General features: G+C 40.2%; 1 protein-coding gene across 8 annotated transcripts in view; it reads left to right on the plus strand.

The window, feature by feature from the left end:
• Nucleotides 1-24996, plus strand: part of DSE (dermatan sulfate epimerase) — a 37987-nt gene that overhangs the window by 9016 nt on the left and 3975 nt on the right. For 6 of the 8 annotated variants that reach the window (XM_030002999.2, XM_030003017.2, XM_041118813.1 and 3 more), the window contains 4 exons: nt 4158-4626; nt 15942-16195; nt 19982-20221; nt 21739-21946. In XM_030002999.2, coding sequence (XP_029858859.1) covers nt 4211-4626; nt 15942-16195; nt 19982-20221; nt 21739-21946 — 1118 coding nt within the window. In that variant the 5' untranslated portion in view covers nt 4158-4210. Of the gene's footprint in view, nt 1-4157; nt 4627-15941; nt 16196-19981; nt 20222-21738; nt 21947-24996 lie in introns of those variants that run through there. The other 2 variants (XM_030003033.2, XM_041118816.1) reach the window with 2 other exon arrangements.

Genomic DNA, 24996 nt, shown 5'->3' on the forward strand with positions numbered 1-24996 from the left:
CTTCTGGGCACAAGTGGCAGGAGTAAACAGGGCCTCTCTTTTCCTTTAAATAATATATCAAGCCAAGTTTATTTGGCGAACTTATTTGTATAAGCCAATGATCAGTTCAGGTACTGGCATGAGCTTTACAATCTTTTTTTTGCTGCAGTTGAACATCTACTCATTGATGCAGATGGGGAGAACTGAAATAGTTAAGATTTAGTCTGTTTTTTCTAGAATAATTGATGTTCTTTACTGTTTGTTTCTGCTGGCAATGGAGTGGAAATCATGGCAAATGCTCTTTTGGTCTAGGACTAAGCGACAACCCTTTCAAAACACTTTGTATATTAGCATTTTCTTCCATGGGCAAGCATCCTTCACTCTCCTTTTAATTTTTAATACTTTATCAGGTCGTGGTTTCCAAACTGAATAAAACCCCCTCATTTTCAGAAAAGGTTGAGTTGCTTGGTAAAGTTTTTCTTGGAAGATGTGGCTGGTAATGATGTAGTGTAATACGAGAGTAAGAAATTCTTTTAACTTTAAAAAAAATGGTATTGTGAGTGCAATTTAAGCTATCAGAAGGCCCAAACTTCTATTCTTTTGAGCCCTGTGTATCAGACAAACTTGTAGCAGGTCCACTCACAACTGGTAAGTTGGATCTTATGCGGCCAGTTACCTGTGCACGTCTGGCTTCACCTAAGCTATGCAGATAATCAAGGTTCATATGTGTGGCTTTGAACAGTGCTATGTGTTTCTTTAGCTTTCAGCGTGCATGTAAGTTAACTAAGGAAACCTCAAATTATAGAGTTCAACACAGTTGAATATGCGTTCTGCTTCAGTGTTTTTGGCTTGGTGGTCCCGTCCCCCCCCCAGGTACGTTTATACCATTGTAATGAATTCTACGTAGTCCCTAAATGTTACTGGGTTTGGTCACGTTCCCCTTCAGAAGGTGCTTTGGTTCTTTTGCAACCGCCTGATAATTTTTGAGGTGGTTTCGTATATATCTTACCAATCAGTGTAGTTTCTAAACGGCTCCTGCGATGAGGAGCGGCGATCGCGCCCACTAGCCGTGCAGGGTTGCCTGGACGAGTCGGTAAGGCAGCGACGCGCGTGCTCCGGTCTGGTCCTCGTCACTGGAGTGCTTGGTGGTGCGCGTGGCTGAAGGCAGTTCCGCCGTTTGAAATCCCTGCAGGGGCGGTTCGTCACGGCCGTATCCAGAACCAGCCAGTTTGTATATCCTCACCGTCTGGGTGATAGTTTTTATTGCAAATCCACAGGTTTATTCTGTTTGGAGCTTTGCGATTGTTTTCGTTATTACTTTTGCCGGCCCTGCTTGTAAGGACATCACAGATGAGAAAACGTGGAACGTCTGCCTCCCTCCTCGCTCTCTGTAGCGCCGTTTGAGCCACAGCCGTGCCATCCTGGGGTCTCGCGTGGGCGATGGTCTCCACGTGGTTGTGGCTGGTGCCTCCGCAGAGGTTTGCGTGGAAAGGAAGGTGGACTGCTTTCTACCTGCCTCCTCCCATCCACCAGTCACACCAGGCTGAGCCCCGCAAAGTTACGGGGCAGGGCTCACCGGCCTCACTGAATCGTGGCTGCCGTGGGTTATTGTCTTCATATCATAGGAAGGGTGTCGGTGTGATTTAACCAAGAATAAATGACTTTGTAGTCCTGCTTTTGTCGCCGCCTATTGACTTTCTTCCAGATCTTGACTCTGAATATGCTGCCTATGAATATACCCATGAAAAAACCTATGATCGGTTTTCCAGTTACACTGTTGTTAGTCTGAACAATGTGGTATGGTGGTTGCTTCTCATGTACAAGGTAAAAACCAAAGGGTTTACCTTCTCTATTAAATGCACACATGCATGAGGGGAGAAAATGAGGGGGGTTATTGAATTCTTAAAAGACGGGCTATGAATTTTAGACAACGCTGGAGGTGTTTGATGATGGTGAAATGCTGGGAAATGTGTGTCCAGATTTACAAAGAAGGAGTTCTGGGAAACCTTACTGTATATTCCCTAATCTCTGGTCAGAAAGACCCTAATTTAGGGAACTCTTAAAACCATCCCTAAATATATGTATGTGCTTAATTCTCATCGATGTGCAGAAGCACTTACAGAAATCAAACCAAGGAAAAGAATGCATGAAGTCCTTATTGCTAGCTGGGATTTTTTTCTGATTGCGTAAGTCAGGAAACTTCTTCCAATGTGTGATCATCACAGAATAAGATACAGGCATTTTTTGCTTTTTTTTCAGATTTTTTTTTTAGGTTCTTTCCTCTGCCCCAGTTCTAAAGGATCATAGAGGCTTTAAAAAAAAACATGAGGTTTTTTTTTCAAAAATGAAAAAGCAGTTCTTTTCAACAGTTAAAAAAAATTACATCATGTTTTAAACATAATGTACTGGTTTGGCTGGTTTTTTACCTCCTTCCTTTCAAAATATACTGTTGTATGGTTTCCTTATTTATAGATGAGAATACGAGTAGACTTGAGTATGTTTGGATAAACTACGGTGCATGTTTCTTTGTATGTGTGTATGTGGTGAGAGACTATGTACATATAGCAAAAGTATTACCAAATAAACCACCCTGTGATCTGCGTAATGTGTCCTGTAATGATTGGTTTACATCCAAAAAAAGGGCAAAACTTACTTGCAAAATGCATTAAAATACCATGAAAATGTCATCTTCCATTACGGTCTGTTAAAGCAATTATGTTACGCACTGTAATATATAAATGTAGGCAGTTACAGGGTGCAGTATTATTTTTACCCTAGGCAGGAATGCATAAGAAAAGATGTACTTGGCCAAAGATGCTTGCTCCCAAATTAATTTTAGGAGCTGAACACAAGCACCTAGAGGGTCTGTGTACCCAGTAGTCATGGAGGGACCCAGCCTATCAAGGTTGTCTCATTATCTATGCACATATTAATGACATTGTTGAATCAGGATGTGGGTCTCTAAATAAGGTTTTAGCAGCCTAAGCTTCTGCTAGAAAATTTTGGCATCTATAGGTAGGGAGCTGTGGGGAGAAATAAAAGGTTGCTTTGTACTTCAGCTTCTTACAAGTTTTATGACTGAATCCTATGCAACAGGTTTTCCATGGAAAAAAAAAGTTCATATTTGTGTTTAGGTTTTCTTTCCTTCTGTCTATTTCTCCTTTTAATAATTGAAAACTACTGTTCATTATTTACATAAAACTGTCTCTCTTGGGTCTGCTTTCTGTAACCTTTCCCCTCAGAAGAATTCTAGGAATTTGCTGGCTTTCCTCAGGGGGATCCTGGCCATGTTTTATCTGAGACTAGATAGTTGGTGATTTTTATGAAGTAACTTACTATGTTTAAATACTTGCATTTAACCTCTGCATAGATTTGCCATTTGAGCACATTTTAAGAAGTCATGTACGTAGGAAAATACACGCTTTAATTCAACGTTCAGCCTTCTTGGTAGCTGGCAGTAAATCTCCACATGCAAAATGGAGAGCCCATAATAATAATAACAATAATAATAATAACAATAATAATAATAATGCAAAAACCCTAAATGCCCCAAAGGCAAGGTATTTCAGCTGTTTTTCTAAGGCTCTGCTGCTTTCTCTTTCTCTTTTTTCTTTCTGACTTTTTTTTTTTTTTTTTTTTTTTTTTTCTTGAAAACGAGGACGTGTCAGAACCGGAGGCCTCAAGCACAGTATAAAATGACCCCGGCGCAAACCTCCAGCATTCTTCATCCTTCCCTCTCCAGCTGCTAATATCAGCCAAGGCAGCACGCAGGCTTGGCTGCCGCCAGCACAAGCTCCCCGGCTCTCCCCCATCCTCCTCCCCTCCCGCCCTCCTCCGCTTGCCAGTACAGTCAGCACTGCCTCATATTAGGCACCATTGCAATTATATGAAATCTCAAGTACAAGAGCTGGCAGTGCGTTCCTTCGCCTCGTATCAGCTACTAGAGGGAGAGACGTGGGAGGGAGGGTGTCTCTTCAAAGTGTACAGTTTTTTCTTTAGGATGAATTGCTCAGCAGGTATTTTGTCTGAAGTATTCATATAGAAATGATTTGAAAGCCACCTGGACGATACGTGGGGTTCTTTAAGTCTAGATGGAATCGTATTTCCTGGAGAGCATCCTGAATTTTAGTGTCTCACGGATTCATTTTCTCTCTCTCTTTCACGTCCGTCTGCCATAGGATATTTCAAAGATGGTTTGGCTGCCACTGAGACTTGGAGATCTGATGCCACAATGAGGACTCACACACGGGGAGCCCCAAGTGTGTTTTTCATACACGCGGTTTGCTTCGCCTTTGCCTGCGGCGCCAGGGAGGACCCAGACGCGATGGTTCCTTTTGTCAACGCCAACTATGACAGCTACCCCATGCTCTACTTCTCCAAAGGGGACGTGGAGGTTCTGCGTCTCCAGGCCACCACCACGCACCAGCACATTGCGGCTCGTCTGATTGAGGCAGTGCAAACGATGCTGTCGAATCCCCTGGAGTACCTTCCTCCCTGGGACCCGAAGGAGTTCAGCGCTCGGTGGAATGAAATTTACGGCAACAACCTCGGGGCCCTGGCGATGTTCTGTGTGCTCTACCCTGAAAACATCGAGGCTATCAACATGGCCAAGGATTACATGGAGAGGATGGCGGCTCAGCCTAGTTGGTAGATTTTTGTCTTTTTTTTTTTTTTAAGTTGTTCTTGCTGTATAAACTGCTTGCAGTTGGAGGAGTGAGTGGATGAGTAAATTGCTTAAATTATTTCAGCTGTTCTAACATTCACTGTAACGGTGACTAACTTGCTGAATGCATTTACCCTCATCTGGACCAGCAGTGACACGCAGGTTCTCACCTTCACTGGACTTACCCTGTTGCAAATTAATGCTGAAAGAAGGAGCATGACCCTTTGTCTACCATCCTAATTGCTGTAAAGTTAAAAAAAAAAACAAAAAACATCCAAACCCACTCCCAATCAGAAGGCAGGGTTTCCCATCTGATTTGTGTCAAGAAGTGCTAAAAGTGTTATTTTTTAATCTCTTTTTTTCCAGACTCGTACATATCTTTTAGGTAATTCTTCCTTAGGAAGAATTCAGAAAAAGGTATAATTAGGTATAGGTAAAAATGACACTCTTGAATTTCTGCAGTCTGCTCTAACATCTGTCTGAGCTTCAGTTCAGACTTGCAGCTCCACTTGGCTGTACGGTTCTTGGGCCTCCCCTTAAGACATACTAGGACATGATAAAGATTGTCGTCCATCTGATTGCTTTACTTGAACTGCCTGAGTAACTGGCATTTTGATGACCACCTCCTGGATTAACCTCACCTGGATGTGAGTTGTCATCCACAAGTTACTCTGTCCTCGCTGTGCCACACTCTTTCTGTGGGGACAGAAGTTGACGTTCTCACTGTACGAGCGAGTCCAGCAATTGGGACCCCAAGGTCCCTCTCCTTCTCCTCATCTTCCTTTTTCATACCTACTAGCAGACCCATTTCCCCTACCCCCTGCAGCAGCTGCCGCTCAGCACACCTTCCACCCTGTGGCCCAGGGTTGCTGCCCCTGAGAGGAGGTCGCAGGATGGAAACACGGGCTTTGCCAGGACAGCGGCTTCTGGCCAGGGCAGCGAGCTGGAGCTGCGATGGGGCACTGCTCCCTCTGCCGCAGCTGCTGTCCTACAGCTCCGTGGTGGAAGCAGCTCAGCAGAAGTCTGAGTCAGGTTTCAAGTCAGCACAGGAAGAAGCATTAGCTGTTCAAGCAGTATTCATTGCTCAGACTACTACTGTTCCTTACCTTCTTTGCATTGAGACCAACTAGTAGTGTCCTATAAATGGTATCCATCCGTGGACCGTCATTGCAATTATGCTGGATTTGGGCTAGCATAACTTGGGATCCATTTTCTCCTGGTGGGCATGATTTAAAAGTCATTACAGTGTTGAGGTTCCCCTATACCAAGTATTAAAGTGGTGAATGCCACAGAAATACAGAACTAGAACAAAAGAAGTGGTAGGAGAGAGAAGGGACACACCGGGCTTAAGTTGCTTACATGTCACAGAAGAGAGGACATCCAAGGACATGTAACCATCTCCAACACGACCTACGGATTGCTCCAAAGTCAACACCTTCCTCCCTAGTTTCATTGTTCGCACTCTTTCTTAACTTGCTTTGGGTAGTGTAAACACATAGTTATGTGGCCATCTGTTTCAATGGAATAAGAAAGAGGAGCAAGTAATATTTTGAGTAGTGGAACTTAATTGTGTCTTCCTTCTCAGTTTCCTATGTCTCACTCACTGTCTCAATAACCTCATTTCAGTTCCTTGTGTCCTGCGATTCCTGCCCTAGATTAATCGTGGTTCCTTTGTCCCTTGCCATAATGCTCTCCTTTGTCCCAGCCGACCAGATACCCATCAGAACTGAGCAGATATCCTATTTCCACTTGACTTTGATGATATTTACCTCCCGCAAACTACTGTTTTTCTCAAGCAAGTATCTTGCGTTACCTGGATGAAAGAGAAGCCATGCTTTTCCCATCTTTCCCTTCTGATGTAGATATGTCATTCAGCAAACATCAAGGTTTAGTCAAGGTTCTCCGCTTTGCAAAAGAAGCAGGTGCAACGCACTTAGGAGGGGAAGTACAGGAGGAGGAAATCAGAAACATAGGCAACAGGGATGGGGTAAGCTGCCCTTTGTATAACGACCAACTGGCCAACTTTTCAAATGCTGTGACAGAAACATGGATCTGGTTTCCATTTTTGTGTTTCCCCTGAAGACTTATGGCTGAATGCTGTCAACATAGAATTCACACTATAATACCGTCAGTGATGGCAGTAATATAGATCCCTCTCCCTTGTCCAGCAATGGTTTTCAGGAAACTGTAGGAATGTAAGATCTCTGAGGCATGTACTACTCTGTCTGGCTTTGCTCAGATAGGTCAGCAGGTTCAGAAGCTGAAGGAGCAGACAGGCAGATTACATAAATCTGTTTTTTCTAAGAAACTCAACTAAAAAGTACCAGAAAACATGTTACTGCACACAATTCTCCACTTAGAGTAAGACCAGGAGAACAAACATGGCAAATCAGAAAGTTGTGGCTTGAGTACTACTAGTAAGCATTTAGATGTTTTGGCATCTAAAACACTGTGTAAGACTGTACGTGAACTGTTCTGGCAATGTCACAGTAATGGAATTTAAAAAAAAAAACACCTGTCCAGTCTATTTAGGGATGTTTAGTTTCCCTCAGACTTTGGGGAAAATATAATTCTGGGTGATATATTATGAATGTTATCCTTATTAAATAATTTGAGGGCACACCTGTTCTGATCACAAGGGTGGAAAGAAGGAGCAGTTTTGATGTTGCCCAAGTTTGGAGCCTTGAATGTTAGGAGACTCATCTGCAAAAACTCCGTATGTTGTCGGTAAAGAGGGCTTGTCCAGAGACGTATCAGTAAGATAAGTAAATCAGAGGAACTTTTCTCTCCCTAGACTTGCTCTATAATGTAGGTGCCTAGACTGCCATGTGAATTGCCTGAAAAACATCTTTTTGTCATTGACAGATTCATCAACGCGTGTTGGAAAGTTAAACCTAGTGGTCATATAGATTCCTTGTTGGCAGCTCGATTCTTTCAATAGTATAATCTGGATTTCTTTTGACTTCTGCTGACATGGCATTGACTCTAAAATAGCTCTAGAATTTAAAAAAAGAATTCCAGTTGGATGAGTTTCCTCTAATTTTTGTGGCGATATTAAATAAAATTCAAGCCTTACCAGAAAACAGTGTATTTTGGTAGTGTGTGCGGTAGTTGGGTAAAATAAATATGGTTTAAAATGTCACTGGTTATTTGTCCCAGAATGACAGGAGATTAAGGAGACTGACATTTTAAATTTCATCTTTACATTAGCGAGAATCCTCAATAGTCCAAGTATGGTTCAATATCTCAGGATACAATTATGAGAAAGTCTACCGGTAATTGATACATGCGTGGAAGGGGCTGTAATTAAGCGCTTTTGTCTTTTCTCATCTATTACAATAGTCATTTTATATCACATAATAAAGTACCCCCTTAATTGAGTTCCCGTTCATGTAGGCTGACGGAGCTTGAGCCGTTTGTCATAACAACCAATGTTGATGAGCGTGCTGCTCATAACAGAGCATCCGTAATTGCTACATCCTGGAGTAGGTTTACATTTTAAAATAAACAAAGGGGCAATGGCTAATAGCTAACTATAACAATCACCCAAAATAATATGGGAACGGACAATGTTTTGGAGACTAGCAAGAGCAGGGAAACGTAGTGCATTAATATTTCAATAAAAATAGATGAACTTTAATGGGTTTGCCTGTAAAAATTAGAAGCTGGTGTTAAATAACTCACTTGGTTTTCCTGGGATTTGATATCTAGATGCTGCCTAGAATCTTACGGAAAGTTTGTCCTTATATCTAAGTCGTATTATCTTATTTTACAGAGAAAGAGGATAAAGATGCGTTTTCTGGCATTTTATCTCTGACTGGCCCCTAGAGCACTCCCCACCAGAAGCGCGTTTTTGGCCAAGGAGATCTGTACTCGTGATTCTTTCCATATGCCGCCTCGGCCTGTTCCCGCACTGAGCGGAGTGATGTAATCGGAGTCACACATCATGCAGAAATAAGAGTCCAGTCAGATTCTGTGTTTTGGACAAAGCAGTGAAAAACCCTCTTCTTTAGTAAGCCCGCCTTATAAAAAAATGCCTTAGAAGTTCACAAATTCTGTGCCCTTACAGCAGAAGAGGCTTCCCCATTTGCAGTTGCCAGACGAGATTTCTATACTACCTTTTTTTTTTTTTTTTTTTGCACATAGTTGATGCACTGTTTTTAACGACAAGTATGTTACCAATGTGCAGTAAGGTGTGGGATTTGACAGTAAGCCTGGTTCTGTGGGTTTCATAGGGGAGATAATTGCTGTCAAGCACGTGTGAACATTCCAAGGAAATAGCAGTGAGTAAGGAAAAGCTAACGGGAGGCTTCGGCATAACACTGTGACCTTTCTGCTATTTCATATTAACCAGCAAACCTACAGCCTTCTGTTAGTCTCTGTTTATTAAAAGTATTAGAGCATGCTGTAGGACTGTTGCTTTTAGTATCCAGATAGTGCTCGGTGTTGAACAATATGGTTTAAAAAGTAAAAATACATAAATATAAATAATTAAATGTGTAGATAAATGTATAACTAAAATAAATTCATATGTGCTGAGTTGAAATAAAGCAAGTCTCTGTGCTGACACCACAAATTTAGACCATCTGTTTGATGCCCAATAATCAACCAGCAGTCACATTCAAAGAAAACATGGGAGGGTTTTATAAGACTGTGGCACAGAAGTTAGTATAAAAGAAGCTTGGGGGATGCTGAGATAGTCTTCTACAGGCAGAAAGAAAAAGAAAAGGAAGGGTAGCAAGATGAATTTGGTATCTGGAATATATATTATGTTAGTAAGAGAAATGTCAAACCGTCATGCTGTTTTTATCTTTTTCATATGTAGCATTTAAAAATAGAAATTGTGCATGACTGTGAAATTAAATGGCTAGCTGGATTTTGAAGAGTTTCTTTTATACCTTCTTTTTTAATTGATAGGTTCTCTAGGAGATAAATTGGTGCTGAAGTTCTGTGGTAGCTACAGGGAGCTCACTTTGTGGCATGCCTGGTATAAAAATTTACTACAACAAGAGCTGGAGGTAATCTGCTGAAATAATAACATAAGTAAATTTCTGTGTCTGCTTAGTATGGCACTGGGAACTACTAAAACAGACTCAGTTCTTGTTTATTAATATGTCAACACAGAAGGATCGTGATTGATACTAAGAGCGAGCCCAGTGTGAAAAGGACTCTCTTGTGATCAAAGCCAGAAATGAGAGAAGAGGACCTGAAAGAAGCATTAGAAACAGCAGAATGATGATTATAGACCTATGGGGAAACAGAGAGAAGGAGGATCGAAAGTAGATGAAGGTTTCCAAAGGAGTAAAGTTTTAGTTGCCTTCTCAGCACCTAAGCGGTGCAACTCTACTTTTATAGTAAGCTCTTAAAACTTCTGAAAAATGTTGTCTATATGTTACCTTTTTTTTCCATATTGATATGAATGTAGCCGTTTTACATTTAACCACTCCTTTGCCTGTCTCCCTGTGAACTGAGCTGCAGTCAACATGATCATGTCAGAGTGGCTGCTGCTGCAATACAACTGGTAAAGAGATAGGGACAAACTTGTCATGTTTTACCTTAGACACTGGAAATATAAATCATCAGTTTTTCAAGGATGTTTTTTATTCTTAACATTTTTGTTGTTGCAACTGACCAAGCACTTAGACTGTGCAGATAATAGAGTTTTTGTTTTGGCAGCCAACCAGAAAAATGTGGCAAGGGTGAAAGCTGAGAGGTTGTTTTGGATGAAACAGGTTTTTTCAAGGATTCTTCTTTTTTCTTTCCAAAATAAAAATTGGAAGATATTGTTCCATTAGTGAAGAAAATATTCAATTTGAGCACAAGAAAATATTTTGGTTTGGAGGCTTTGTAAGAAAAATACTGAAAATTGAGTCTAGTTTATAAAATACATGTTGGTGGTCTCATTCCCCTTGGTAGGTATACTCCCGCTTGGTATGTATACTCCCTCTGGCCACAGAAGACTATTTCTCTCCTTTGCCTGATGGGAAGTTTAAAGCCGTATCTCCTTCCCCCAGCAGTGGGTCAGAACAATAGCAAGGGTCAGCGGAGTGCCAGGACATTGCCATTGGCATTGGGAAGACTGTACAATGATGCAATCGACTGAAGGATCAAGAGGTCAGTTGGCCCCATTACATGCCGCGTTTGCATCCACACTTGACATTTAATGTGCATTAAACTCAACCATGCCGTTAGCTCGCTACCACGTCTAAGACAGATTGCATCAAAAGGCACTAGAGGGCTGTCCTTGAATTAATTTTCACCTGTAAGCCTTTAGAAAAGAGCCTTGATTCCTTTCCTTTGCATCCACCTAGTGAGAATGAGAGGTTCGGTACTGAGGAGGGAGTACTGGCGTGCTTCCTTCTGTCATTAGCTTAATCTGCCCTCAACCTCCGAGAGTTATTCTGCAGTAAGTAGTTTGTCATGGGAAAGTTTGGAGCATTAAACTTAAGGATGTGGATTACTTGTGTAATATATATGTCAGGATGTGCTTAATGCTTCATTTTGCATGCAGTGATGCCATATTACTTATTGACATAGAGGCTAGAAATCAGACCTTATACCGCCTGGAAGGGTATTCTATTTCTCGAGTTAGAGAGTGTTATTTTCCGATTTACTTCTATTTGTCTGGATACAAAGTGAAGGAAAGGCGATTCTAAACATCCCACAGGCTGTGATCAGGGAACTCACTTAAGCAGGAGAGTTTGATTTAAATCCTGCCTTGAACTGGGCAGACAGTGGTTTTTCCCTCTTGGCTTATATTTCTTAGAGAAATGCTAATACTTCTGGTTTCAGTGAGGAAGTAGTTATTAGTAGAGAGAAATGAGGGAAAAATACAGAAAACCATTTCTTCTGAGAGAAGAGACATTAGTAGCATTAGGAATGTTGCCAAGAAATGGAGATAATGTGGTAATTTTACCACAGTTTTTCTTGTTGTTTTTGTTGCTGTTGGTACTGATTTTTACTTCCCATCCAAAATTGTATACAATGGGTATACTTATTTAGAGCATGGGATCACATTTAGTGAAGGTGGTAAGTACACTCTTAGCCTTGGATAATGCAGTGCATGCGTGGTGATGGTTCTTGACATCATAAATTGGTGACTGAAGAACTGGGTCTGAACCCCCTCTCTAGAATCATTGTTCATTGTAGAAGGTGGCAAATCTAAACCAGATAACCAACAGCCTTGCACCACGCTAAAATTCTCAACACATGTAGGAAAACCATACTGCTTATCCATAATACCAACCTTATCCTCTTTATTTCTCCAGTTGCTTCATGGAGGATTTATATCAAACTCTAAATGTTTAAAATCAAGTAACAAAAATAGTTTATATGACACAGATGAGAACTTAAAAGAACACCCCAGGCATGTATTTGTCCTGTGCCATCCACAGAGTTTGTCCAGACTGCTGTTCTTTGTGCAGAACGATGCATATGGCTTTGGATGTTTATGGAGTTTGATCATTAGGCAGCAAACTCGTTCAGCACTTTTTGCTCTTTTATAAACCTTCTCAAGTTTCCAGATAGGTACCTCTTCCAAACACAGGTATAGGTATATAAGTGTAAAAAAAAATTTTTTTTTTTGGTACTGTCTGTAGGGATGGATTTATGGTTTAACTGTTATTTCAAAATACGTTTTAGAATTTTTGGAATGGTTGCCTTTGCTGAAAGTGCTTATGTTTGCAACTAAGTAGTTGCTCTGTACTAAAGAATCCATCATGGATATTTTTATTTACTTCGGATTCTTTTTTTGTAATATCTGATACCTTTAAAAGATTAAAGAGTCTAATAAAGCATTCAGGTAAAGGTTACTTGCTGTCTTCAGACACAGTTAATTGCTAAGCTGAGGTTCATACTATCTGATGTTAAGTTTTACTCCTGAGAGGCTTAGAAAATAGCTGTTTTCCAGTGCAAAGCATTGACATGTTTTTACCTATCTTTATTTGTATAAATACACACAACTTTTCTTTCTTATTTCAGAGCAGAGTAGTTAATAGATAGCCCTGAAAACTCTGTTTTCACATAATATGTTCAGTGCAGGCCTATGGTACCGTGCTTTCCCACAGTTTATCAGCCTGCCTGTTTACCAAATCTGACACTGGAGATCCATTTGAAAAATGAGAGCGTAATTTAGATACAAAAAGCATTTAATGCTTGCTACTTGACCATTCTTCTTGTGAATCATGTTCCACATTGTTTGGTGTACATTGCTTGGTTCCATTGAAATTCAGTTAATGGAGGTGCACTGATTTATATCAGCTAACGAGTTATTACTTCAGGAGAGCTTCATTTTAAGAACAGATGTTGACTGTGGTTTTGTATGTTTAGAAATAAGGGTCTTTAAATCATCCATCTTTAATTTTCTCTATTACTTATGTGCATCTTCGTTAAATTCTACACAAGACTTATTATACAGAATTGCAATTTTGAGGGAAATTATGGCAAAATTACTTTGTCTAACCTGAGGTGGGTAACTATGCCAGTATGTAGGCTTAGGATGCCTAACATAAGGTTTTTTACACTGAAGGGTTTGGAGTTTTTTCTGAAGAAATCAACAACCTAAATGTAGTTATAACTGATCGATTTAGCACTTCCCATGTAGAAGTGTGCTTTCTGTCTTAGCAGAAGTGGTGCCACAGAGACTAATATATGCTCTTATACTATAGAATTTGATGCAGTGTTGCATTCGAAACCAAACATAAAGTTAGCATACATCTTAACAATGAAAGTTACAATAAATCAGTTCCACTGTCAAATCCCATTTAAGATTTAGTTAGGTAAAGATCATTAAATAGCTTTAAGCACATTCTAATTAGCAATTTGTATGTTGTTATAAGGATACTGAACTTTGAATTAAACTTTTGAGTTAACTCAAAATCTTTCATTGTTCTTTTCTTCCCCCCTAACGTATAGCTTAGCCTCAATCACTTTGTAATTGTTCCAGGCAGAGGCCTTTAAAGTGATATTTCCTCTACCCATTTGAACTCTGATTTCTGAATGTGCAAATGTTTAGTGAAAAGCAAAACTAAAAATACTTTGGAAATTAGGATTCATTATATAGTTGGTCAAAGGTATATTCGTGTGTCAAAGGATTTCTGACAGCAATCATGGTGCCAGAGTGTTGAAAGTAACCAGCATAGAATGCAACTTTACTTTTATGTCTAGGACTAACAACATTTTAAGAGCTTTTTCAATGATAAGGAAAGATAAAAAAGGAGAAATAGAGATGCAGAGAATTAATTGAGATTGACAAATAAGCAGTTAACTCGGATTTTCAATTTTTGTGCCTCAGTGACAGTATAAATAAATCTGGAGAGTTGGAAGAGTTTCTTGCCTAGTTCAGCTACGTTTTCTTCCAGTTTATCTGGAAATACCGAAAGCACAAGCGTCGAGGAAAAGCATGTAAATGTTTTGGCATACAGGTCAATAATTTTTTGCACAATAATTAAGTGAAAACATAAGTAAGAAATTTTACTATACCTGGCTGGAAGTCTTCACTGATATATTTAGAGTTTGAACCAGGAAAAAAAAAGACAGAGAAATGTTCCTGACATTGACCACAGAGAATAGCATGAGGATGTGAAGAAGATGAGTAGTAAATTTCTAGAACTTTTTTCCCTGATGCTTTGACAGTTATTTGTTACCACACTTAGAGCTGGCTGTCTTCGTATTGTTCACAACCATTTTCTGTCAATGCCTTTCTGTTAACCAAGAAACAAAATTGTGCAAACAAAATAATCTAGTCCAATGAAAACTCTGGTTTTAAAAAAAAGGTCAAATCCTGCTGCTAAATGCTGGATGCATTCATGTATTTAATTTTAAATCTGTGAGATAAAGATTTCATTTAAAAAAAAAGGAAAAATGAATGTATAACTTCACTCAGCAGATGGGATTGAAGCTGAGAGAAGGCGAACACTTAAAACTGTTGGAAATTCCGTTAATCAAAAAGCCTACAGAGGCTTTCCTTACATACAGGTATGAATGTGCCAAGTTCATCTGAGTTCGTCCAATGATGTTAGGTATACTGAAATAAAAATTAAAGGTCATTTTTCTCACTTGTACATGTTGTGTTTCACCATAGTTGCAGTGCCCTAGGGTGATGATCATAATTTCTACGTGGTTCATTCATGCATTTTGAATGCAAATAAATGCTCCTATAGCAGAATGAGGATTTTTTAAAAACTTTGCTCTTTTTTCTCATTTGTTTGTTCACACTACTGCTTACACAAATTAAGATGAAATCATATTTATAGATTCATGAACAGTTGAAGCTGGAAGGTGCGTGTCTTCAGGAGCACAACACCATTTCCATGATTGCAGTAGGACACTCTTATCTTCACAATTTAAAATTTACTTCTGTAATAAAAAATATATTGTACAGATAGTGAAAGAAGAGAACAACCATGAAAGCAACTAATGATTGTTCAGTTTATCAAAGATATTTTTTTTCAGTATGTATTCCTTCACATTTCCTTTTCTGTAGAAGAACTGTGGCCTGAAAGTACTGTCAGCACCGCAAAACTAAAGTCTTTGCTACACAATGTATGCTTGATTTAAGAGAAATATTTGTTCTACACTGCCTCCACCTCTCTTATGAATTTTCTTTGTACAAATTTACTATTTTGCTAAGTTCAATGTAATTATTGGATACAAGCAGGTAGTTCCTAGAAAATAATTTTGAGTAGTGGCATAATTTTACCTCTGTTTAATGTTAAACACTGGGGGGTTTAATGCTAATAAGTATGTTAGTTTGAACTGTAGTCATGAAAGTAAATTTCATCATCTCTACTTCTACCCTTGAATGCATTTGGGAAATGAAGAAACAGCATAGTGAGTTATTTTATTATACTTGCTTTAAAGACAACTTCAGTCCCATAGCCACCATTCAGGAATTTGTCGACATTTGGCTCCTTTGGGAAAGAAAAGGGTTGTTACAGATTTTTGAAGGAGTATAAACTATGGGATATTACTTTCTCACAAAAATGATGTGAATATTGCTTCAGATAAATAGATTCTGTTTCTGTATGACCAATATTCTGCATATCTGTTTCTCCTAGCAAAACCCAGAATATTGCAAGCACTGTTTTAATATTTAACAACTTAATCTTTCTAAGAAAATTAATGAACTTTGAAGGTTCTGTACTTAGGAAAGAAAAAATGGTCTCAGAGACTTGGTAAGTAGCTTACTACTGTGTTAAAATTCAACATGGAATTGCCTAACTTCAGAGACATTGTCATACACGCCTCACAGTATGGTAATGGAGAAACTCAATTAATTGGCACCTTTCTTTATTGACAGGCTAGTGAAGGATGCTCCGTGGGATGAGGTCCCTCTTGCTCACTCCTTGGTTGGTTTTGCCACCGCGTATGACTTCTTGTACAGCTATCTTAGCAAGACTCAACAAGAGAGATTTCTTGAGGTAATTGCCAATGCCTCGGGATATATGTACGAAACATCATACAGACGTGGATGGGGCTTCCAGTACCTCCACAACCACCAGCCTACCAACTGTGTGGCCCTGCTGGCTGGAAGCCTGGTTCTGATGAATCAAGGTATGTGCTAAAACACAGGAACGTTTTTCTGAAGTGTATCATCAACTCAATCAGCGATTTATGCAGCAAAGGTCAGGAACTGATAGCAATGCTTCTGAGAGTACAGCAGTGTTGGGTTTGCTCTTTGCTGCTTAGAAAAATTTGATTTGCTGAATAGAACGAAAGTCTGTGGGCAGATGTACAAGGTATAATATATATGCATATATACCTGTGTATATAAATTCAGTTATCTAAGTGATTCTGAAATTCTTACCTCACTGTTTGTAAGAATCAAAAATCGCCTTGTGTATAGTCTGTCCAGTCCAGATTTACAGACAGGGTCTTTCAGGGCAGATGATCAGTAAAGAGCGATGTCCTTGCTCTCCTTACACAACGCAACTGAGAAGGTCAGCAGTCAGAAGCACCCCACACTCTGAGCTGGGAGCTAGATAAGAGGATAACCTGGAATTTCATCCAAGACTTCTGTCCTGTCTCCCTGAGAGAGCTGCAAAGGTATAACTTTATCCACCCAAAGGCCACAGCTCAGGACCTTTCTTTTCAGCATCCTTTTCTATGGAGATGACCAGGGCTTTACCTTTTTCCCTCTGAACTAAGCCCTTGCATCCCAAAACCTTCATCCAAGAGGTGTCTGTGCCAGGTGTCATCTCCTTCTTTGCTTCGGGGACTTAAACCCATCCTTCCCAGTTCCCAGGTGAATAACCTCACCACCTGCTTTTGGCTGCTCTGCCTGGGGGCTATCCCTCTCCTCCTAAGTGGTACGCAGTGTAAACGAGAATGCAGGTCACGGAGTCAGAGGGAGAGAGCAGATTAGAAATCCTGACTTTAAACCCCAGTGGTACTTCGGCTGAGAGGTGGAAGTCATGGAGCCAGCTCCTGCTTTTAAAAGAATGTGTCAGTATTTGATCAAGTGATTATTTAATATGTACTAGGAATATTTTGAAAACATGATGCCCAATGGAATTACTTACTTGCTGCAAGTCAAAGAAAATCTAGTTTTTGGATGCTGATGGCATTGCCAAGCTGTACAGCCCTGCCAAGCAAAGGCACATCTGCCCATCGTTGGAGCTTTTAGATGCCCAAAGAAGTGTGACAAAAAACTGTGGCACCTAACTGTGTTTGGGGGGATCATCTTTTTGTGAAGTGTTTGTCTCAACAGGCACATTCACTGATGTGCATATGCTGAAAAGCAGCAAGGGTATGTGTGGAAGTTACTCCATTTCCTCCTATCTTGCCTTCCACAAATTGAAGACTCAGATCATGTTTATTCAGTGGGTTTTGCTAAATTCCTCATAATTCCATCCTTCCCCAAGCCTCCGTTGTTGCAGAAAGCTGGCAGTTTGCAAGATGACTCTGCTTTTCATTAGAGTATAGACCATAAGTATGCTTTGTGCCAAACAATGGTAACATCACAAATAAAGTTGGGCAATATTTCTTTCACCAAAGGTTGGTGGGGTTTTTGGGGGGCGGGGGAGAAGCAAATTCAGCAACACTTGAGCAATTTGAAAATAGTGATGATATTTCAAACAAAAGTAGGTCAAAGCAGACTGTATATTTCTAAATGAAAATTCAGTTGTTTTCAATATAGAGCAACTTCATTTTTAAAAAATGACAATTTAAATGAAGTTTTTCTGCTGGTCTAAAATTAAAAAAAAAAAGGTTTTTTACAAAATTGTCATTCCAAGATGAAAGACTTTTTCTGAAGGACAAAAAAAAAAGGAAGGGAGAAAGGGAGCAAACATACTGTTCTTCCTGTATCAGATGCATAGCAATTGCAAATAGTGTATCCTAGTGTAGAGCTTTCTCCCAAAAGGTTTAAATTCCAACTAATAATTTTAAACACAATTCAGCTATTGAAGCATGCAGAGACTAAATAGCCAGCTTAACAACATGTAAACATTGTCATAGGACTGAAAAATGAAACTAATTGAAATGAATTCTAGGCACACATATATATTGAAGTCTTTGTAGTTAAAGTAAACACTCAGATACTCAAAAAAGAAACTTGAGTAAGGCCTACCTTGGTATAGATACTGCTAATTTTAGGTGAGATTTGTTCTGGTTTGTTGTGTAGCCTGAGAAGGTGTTGAGTGTCTTACTTTTTTCATTCTAATGTATTATCATTCTTTTAATATACTACAGGTACAGGGTTATAGCATAGATATACACTAAATAAACAGAACATACATGCATTACAATGGTAAATGCACTGTGCTGAACCATGGAAAATACCTTTCTCGCTAGTGCAGTAGTCAAAAGATAGCTATTGTGGCCGTGATGTCACGAGGGAAAACAAGGGTGGAAGCATTTGGGATTTTATTCGGACAGACCGCTGTGCTGCTAACTCCATCAGAGTAATGAAATAGTGTCAAGATAGCTGTGAGTAAAGTAAGTGGAAGTAAGTAGTGCCACCTGCCCCTGTCGCTCAGGCCTTCCCCATCGTAGTTATCTTTTCAGCCAGCAGATAAAAATACCATGTTAGATTCAGGTTGTCTGTTTAACTTTGACATTGCAATTTTTTATCTGATAACTGAGCAGGATTTGGCAGCCTTGACTAGTAGGATGTCCGAATTGCTCATCACTCTGCTGAGCATAAATACTGTAACTGTGGCAAGGAAATGAAACGGTCTTAGTAGCGGGTTTGTATGTAGCTCATACTGCCTTAGCCTGGCACCTGCGTTTCATTCAGCAGGTACCGCTTCACCATGTAACGGGGCGTCATATATGCCAGCTGAGTTCTGCTCTATGGTGGAAATAAGTCTGGTTAAATCTGTGTCCAGACACTTTGAGTTTGGTAGACACAAAGGTGTCATATAGAAGTGCAAGGCGGTTGGTCTCTGTTGAATCCTACCTCTCTTGCCAGTGAATCCAAAAGAAAATAAGTGGATTCCTCTGCTGGGATCCACGTGCTGACTTCTGCAATACGTAAATGCAGTGGTGAGGCTCTCGTGTGTGTGCTTGTTCCTTAGTGAAGGCAGACAAGCCCTGACAAGGTCTTCTCGCAACCTCTTTCCAGCTCTTGATTTGTGTAGAGCAGACCAAAATAGTAAGGTCTCTGAAAGTCTTCAGAAGAAATGTAACTGTTTAGGGCTTGTATACGTGGAGGCTGCAACTTAACCTGGTTGGAAGATTAATTTTATTCTGGAACTGAGGAATCTGCCTTTGGAATTAACCTTGCAAAACTTTTCCAAAATAACTTCTATTTGGATAGCTCTTTAGGTTATACAATAAAATGAAAAAATAAGTAGAATCGAGCGTGTCTTAAAATAGAGCATGTATTAGTAGAATATCAGTTAACTGCAGCTCAAATGTAAACTTCTTTGTATTTTTAAACTCTGAGGATCTCTTTACCACGCTGGTGATCCTGCCAGTGAAAAATGACCGATTAGGATATTTGCATTATTGGAGCCCTCTAGTGGGGACCGTCAGCCTGTTTTCATAAGGCTTTAATTTGAAATACAACAAATAGTCTTGGTGTGGCTCTTCCTTTTTTGCATGTCCTGAATGCATTAAGGAAATTTTCCTTTTAAGATAGAAAGCATAATCCCACCTTATTAGCAAAAGGTGTTTGATAGATTTTCCCTGCTCATGTGACCTTGCTTTGCTGTGTTTAAATACAGTGGTTTATTTTTCACCCTAGAACTACAGGGATGCTGCAGCGCCAGGTTGTATTTTAGAGCTCTGGATTGCAGATTCCTTGCTGTAAAGGATCCCACTATGGGAGTAGAGATGACATAATCCATGATCTATGGCGGTGTAATCAGATTTGCCAACACCTTTTTCTTTCAGGCTACCTTCAGGAAGCTTACTTGTGGACCAAGCAAGTGTTGGCAATCATGGAGAAGTCAGTGGTCCTGCTGCAGGAGGTCACAGATGGCTCCCTCTATGAAGGGGTGGCCTATGGCAGCTACACAACCAGGTCGCTGTTTCAGTACATGTTTCTTGTCCAAAGGCACTTCGATATCAATCACTTCAGCCACCCCTGGCTCAAGCAGCACTTTGCATTTATGTACAGGACTGTCCTGCCAGGTAGGTCATCTGAGTGAATGAAGATGAATCTTCTAATTCTTGAAGCAGCGGTAAATTTCATACTTGAAGTAGGCCATTTTTAAATAATATCGGACTTGGGGTTTTTTTAAATAACCTTTTCCTTGGATTTCACCTTCATCATCCATCAAAACAGTGACATCCTTGTTTATCACTGCTTATTAAAGATCATTATTTATTAAACTCTGGCTTTTAAAACCAGTTCCAGGTAGGAACATCACTTGGCAGAAAAAGCAATGGTTCAGAATTTGATTTCTGGTTTTCAGATTTTGAAACAGACCTGTTTCTAGGGTTCTCCATTTGAAAAATAATATTCCTCAGGATTCTTACTGATTTTTTCCTTTGCCAAAAATCATCACGCTAAAATACTAGGTGAAAGGAATAGGAAATGATAAAGCCAGGGTAAAAGTATCAACAAAGTATAGGTAAGTTTTACATGATCACCAGTTTTCCACAAAACATTGAAATAGATTTTTATAGCATTTTTATTAAAATATTTTTCATATGGAAAATGTAATTGACTCAAATGATAGGTTTCTCTGTGCAGGGGTACATGAATCTTTTTTTTTTTTCAATGTGGGCATTAAACAGAAATATCTGATGTCACTAATGCGTCAATTTTGCAGACTTTTTAGTATTTCTTTTCTTCTGCTGAGTCTTTTGCAGACTCTCTGGTCTCTCACAGTGTGTTTTAGCATCTCTGATTTGAAGTCCTAGTTGTGACTGAAAGATGGAGATGTACAAACACAAAACCAGTTATAAGTTAATAAATAATTGCTGACACCTTCTAGCTTTCAGAAGAGATTACGTTTCAGGCAGCCTTGCAAGTTTTCAGTGATGGATTTCTGTTGCTTATTTGCAGGGACACTTCATTAGGAACTTACATTGTTCAAATTCATGGTTGAAAAGACAGCGATAACTTTATTGGCTATAAGAACGCCAGATCTAGCCATGTATGTAAGGGGGGCTGAGCGCAGCTTTGGCTTGCCAGCGTAGGCATGTAAGGAATTGCGCTGACTCCATGTGAGACCTCGGGCATCTGCCAGGGAGAGGTTCCTAAGAGCAAAGTGAACTCATGCTAGCTGTTTCAGGGTGAAGCTGACTTTTTCTTTTCCTTGTGGGAACCTCTGTTTTCTTGCTTTAGCGAGTTTGGATTGACATAGGGAAAGTGAAAGCTGTGAAAAGAAAGTTACCTTTGCCAGATTTGAGCGAGGAGAGGAAGTGGATGGGACATTGCTTCTCACATTTTTTTGTAGTACTTTGACTGTCTGTAGCCCATAGCCAAAGAAGAAAGGTGAGTATTCAAGTTACCTACAGCAGAAGGAAACAGCTCCTGTGTAACCTGTTTATGGCTCATTTACAAGTGGGTCTATAAACATCTGAAAGGGCTGTTTCTGTTTGTATCTGTTTGTACTGCTTGGCTTCACCTTCACGCTCTACAAACACATCTTTGTACATTTATTTGTTCTTTCTCACATTCCTTTTGACTTTTTCCCAAGGGTTTCAGAGAACTGTGGCCATCGCGGATTCCAACTATAACTGGTTCTACGGGCCGGAGAGCCAGCTGGTGTTTCTTGACAAGTTTGTCATGCGCAACGGCAGCGGGAACTGGTTGGCAGAGCAGATCAGAAGGAACCGAGTGGTGGAGGGCCCAGGGACACCATCCAAAGGGCAGAGGTGGTGCACTCTCCACACTGAATTTCTCTGGTATGAAAGGGAATGAGTGGGCTCAAAGGGAACCTGACAGCTGTTTGCTATTAGTGATAATTCGTTATCTTTAGATTTGTACTGTAGAAGCAGAGATCAGGCTGGCCATGCGCGACCCAGAGAGTCATTAGGCTCAGAAGAACTTCACTTGGCATAGATGCACAGTATGTGTTGCTACAGTTTCAAGCAGTTCCAAAAGGACTGGAAATTTGCCTGCATGTATTCATTGGTTTATTTGGTCTATTCTAATGGGTTTTAATCCCACTGTGTTCTTTAATAATTAATTAGGTGAATATTTAAAGCATAGTTTTCTTTTAAAAGCTGTAAATAATAATATAAGCTTTCTTTTAAAAGCTAAAGTAATGTAGGTAGTAAGGCTACCATTAGTTGTTTTTGCACACTAATTTGCAAGTCATGCTTAGAAAAAATATCATTATAGATGACTAGATCCATATTTTCCATGTAATTTACAGCTCTGCTAACTTGTATGTCAATCTTCTAAAGGTAAGAAATTAAAAGACCCAGGAGGCTTTAGATATACGTATAAATTCCATCAGTCTGTGGAGAGAACAAGTACATTTTCAAGGGGTTAGTGTAGCTCTATTTCTCTCCCTTACAAAAAAAATATTATTGAATATATATTGGTTTGCATTTATGATATGCACATTAGAATGCATGTTTATTAGGCTCCAAGCAGCCTTCATCTTATTATTTGCAAAATACAGAATCTCTCCTCTACAACCCCATTCCATCATTCTTTTCTCCTGCGTCTCCATGGAAGTCTTGGGAATTTATACTTAGAAAATTCTTTTTGATGTCAAAGGGAAAGAAATTTTTTAAAAGCACTGGAGTAAAAAAAAAAAAAAATCTGAATATTCCAACAATTGCCTTTTCCCTGTGCTGCAGTGTTGCTCCTCTGATGAGCATGTCCACTTGCATTAAAGTCTCAGGAAAGAGGTCTGCTTTTAGGGAAATCTCCATCAAGGACCGTATAGAGCAGGCTCCCGGAGCTGTTTGGAATTACCCAAAGCCATATGCAGGACGTGAGCTGTGATTGTCTAAGGCTTGACAGAGGCTCCTGGTTAGCTGTAGAGAATAAATCTGATGAGGAACCGTCTAACAGAAATATTACTGGGCTTAATGGTGGTTTTGTTTATTTTGGTTGCTTAAAAACAATGCCAGCAAATTAGGTTTTGTTTTTCATGGTTGGTTGTGGGGTATCTTTTGTTTGTTTTAATTCCTGTAGATAGGATAAAACAAAAATTGTAAGCAATGTAACCTTTTCTGGAATTAAGACCTCTTTTTAAACTGAATGTCTTATATCTTACAATTTATAAAAGAAAGCCATGCAAATTTTTCTTCAAACTAGTTGGAGAAGGAAACTAACATACACTAAGTCATATAAATCATAAAAATTTATCCTCTAAAATGCCTTTTTATTAATTTTTAGTTTATTGCTAATTCTGTTTGGAGACTACAGACTTCTATAACCATCAGTTTGGGGAAACAGATAAACTGCTTCTTTTGGTTAAGTAGTCAGTAAATAGGTGCAAATGTTGATGTCTAGGGCAAAATAGACAGTATTTACAGCCTGGTCCTAATGTGCCTTTTTAAAAGATTTTATTGCAGTCAATAAAAAGGGCATAGAATCAATCATAGAATGGTTAGGGTTGGAAAGGACCTTCAAAGATCACCTAGTTCCAACCCCCCTGCCATGGGCAGGGACACCTTCCACTAGACCAGGTTGCTCAAAGCCCCATCCAGCCTGGCCTTGAACACTGCCAGGGATGGGGCATCCACAGCCTCTGGGCAACCTGTTCCAGTGCCTCACCACCCTCACAGGGAAGAACTTCTTCCTTACATCTCATCTAAATCTTCCCTTTTTCAGTTTAAAGCCATTACCCCTTGTCCTATCACTACGTGCCCTTGTAAAAAGTCCCTCTCCAGCTTTCCTGCAGCCCCCCTTTAGGTACTGGAAGGCTGCTATAAGGTCTCCCCGGAGCCTTCTCTTCTCCAGGCTGAACAACCCCAACTCTCTCAGCCTGTCTTCATAGGAGAGGTGCTCCAGCCCTCTGATCATCTTCATGGCCCTCTGGATCCACTCAAACAGGTCCATGTCCTTCTTATGTTGAGGGCCCCAGAGCTGAACGCAGTACTACAGGTGGGGTCTCATGAGAGTGGAGTAGAGGGGGAGAATCACCTCCCTTGACCTGCTGGTCACACTTCTTTTGATGCAGGCCAGGATACAGTTGGCTTTCTGGGCTGCGAGCGCACATTGTTGGGTCATGTTGATCTTCTTGTCAACCAGCACCCCCAACTACTTCTCCACAGGGCTGCTTTTAATCCACTCATCACCCACCCTGTATTTGTGCTTGGGATTGCCCCAACCCATGTGCAGGACCTTGCACTTGGCCTTGTTGAACTTCATGAGGTTTGCACAGGCCCACCTCTCGAGCCTGTCAAGGTCCCTCTGTATGACATCCCTTCCCTCCAGCGTGTTGACTGCACCACACAGCTTGGTGTTGTCAGCAAACTTGCTGAGGTGCGCTCAATCCCATTGTCCATGTCACCGACAAAGATGTTTGTTGAACAGTGCCGGTCCCAATACCAACCCCTAAGGAACAACACTCGTCACTGCTCTCCACTCGGACATCAAGCCGTTGACCACAACTCTCTGAGGCGACGATCCAGCCAATTCCTTATCCACCAAGTGGTCCATCTGTCAAATCCGTGTCTCCAATTTAGAGACAAGGATGTCATGCAGGACATTGTCAAATGCTTTATACAAGTCCAGGTAGATGACATCCATTGCTCTTCCCTCATCCACCAACGCTGTAACCCCATTGTAGAAGGCCACCAGATTTTTCAGGCACGATTTGCCCTTAGTGAAGCCATGTTGGCTGTCACCAATCACCTCCTCATTTTCCATGTGCCTTAGCATAGTTTCCAGGAGGATCCAATCCATGATCTTGCTGGGCAGAGAGGTGAGACTGATTGGCCTGTAGTTCCCCGAGTCTTCCTTTTTTCCCTCTTTAAAAATGGAGTTTCTG

The sequence above is a fragment of the Aquila chrysaetos genome, chromosome 2, assembly GCF_900496995.4.
Source record: "Aquila chrysaetos chrysaetos chromosome 2, bAquChr1.4, whole genome shotgun sequence".
Classification (NCBI taxonomy): domain Eukaryota; kingdom Metazoa; phylum Chordata; class Aves; order Accipitriformes; family Accipitridae; genus Aquila; species Aquila chrysaetos.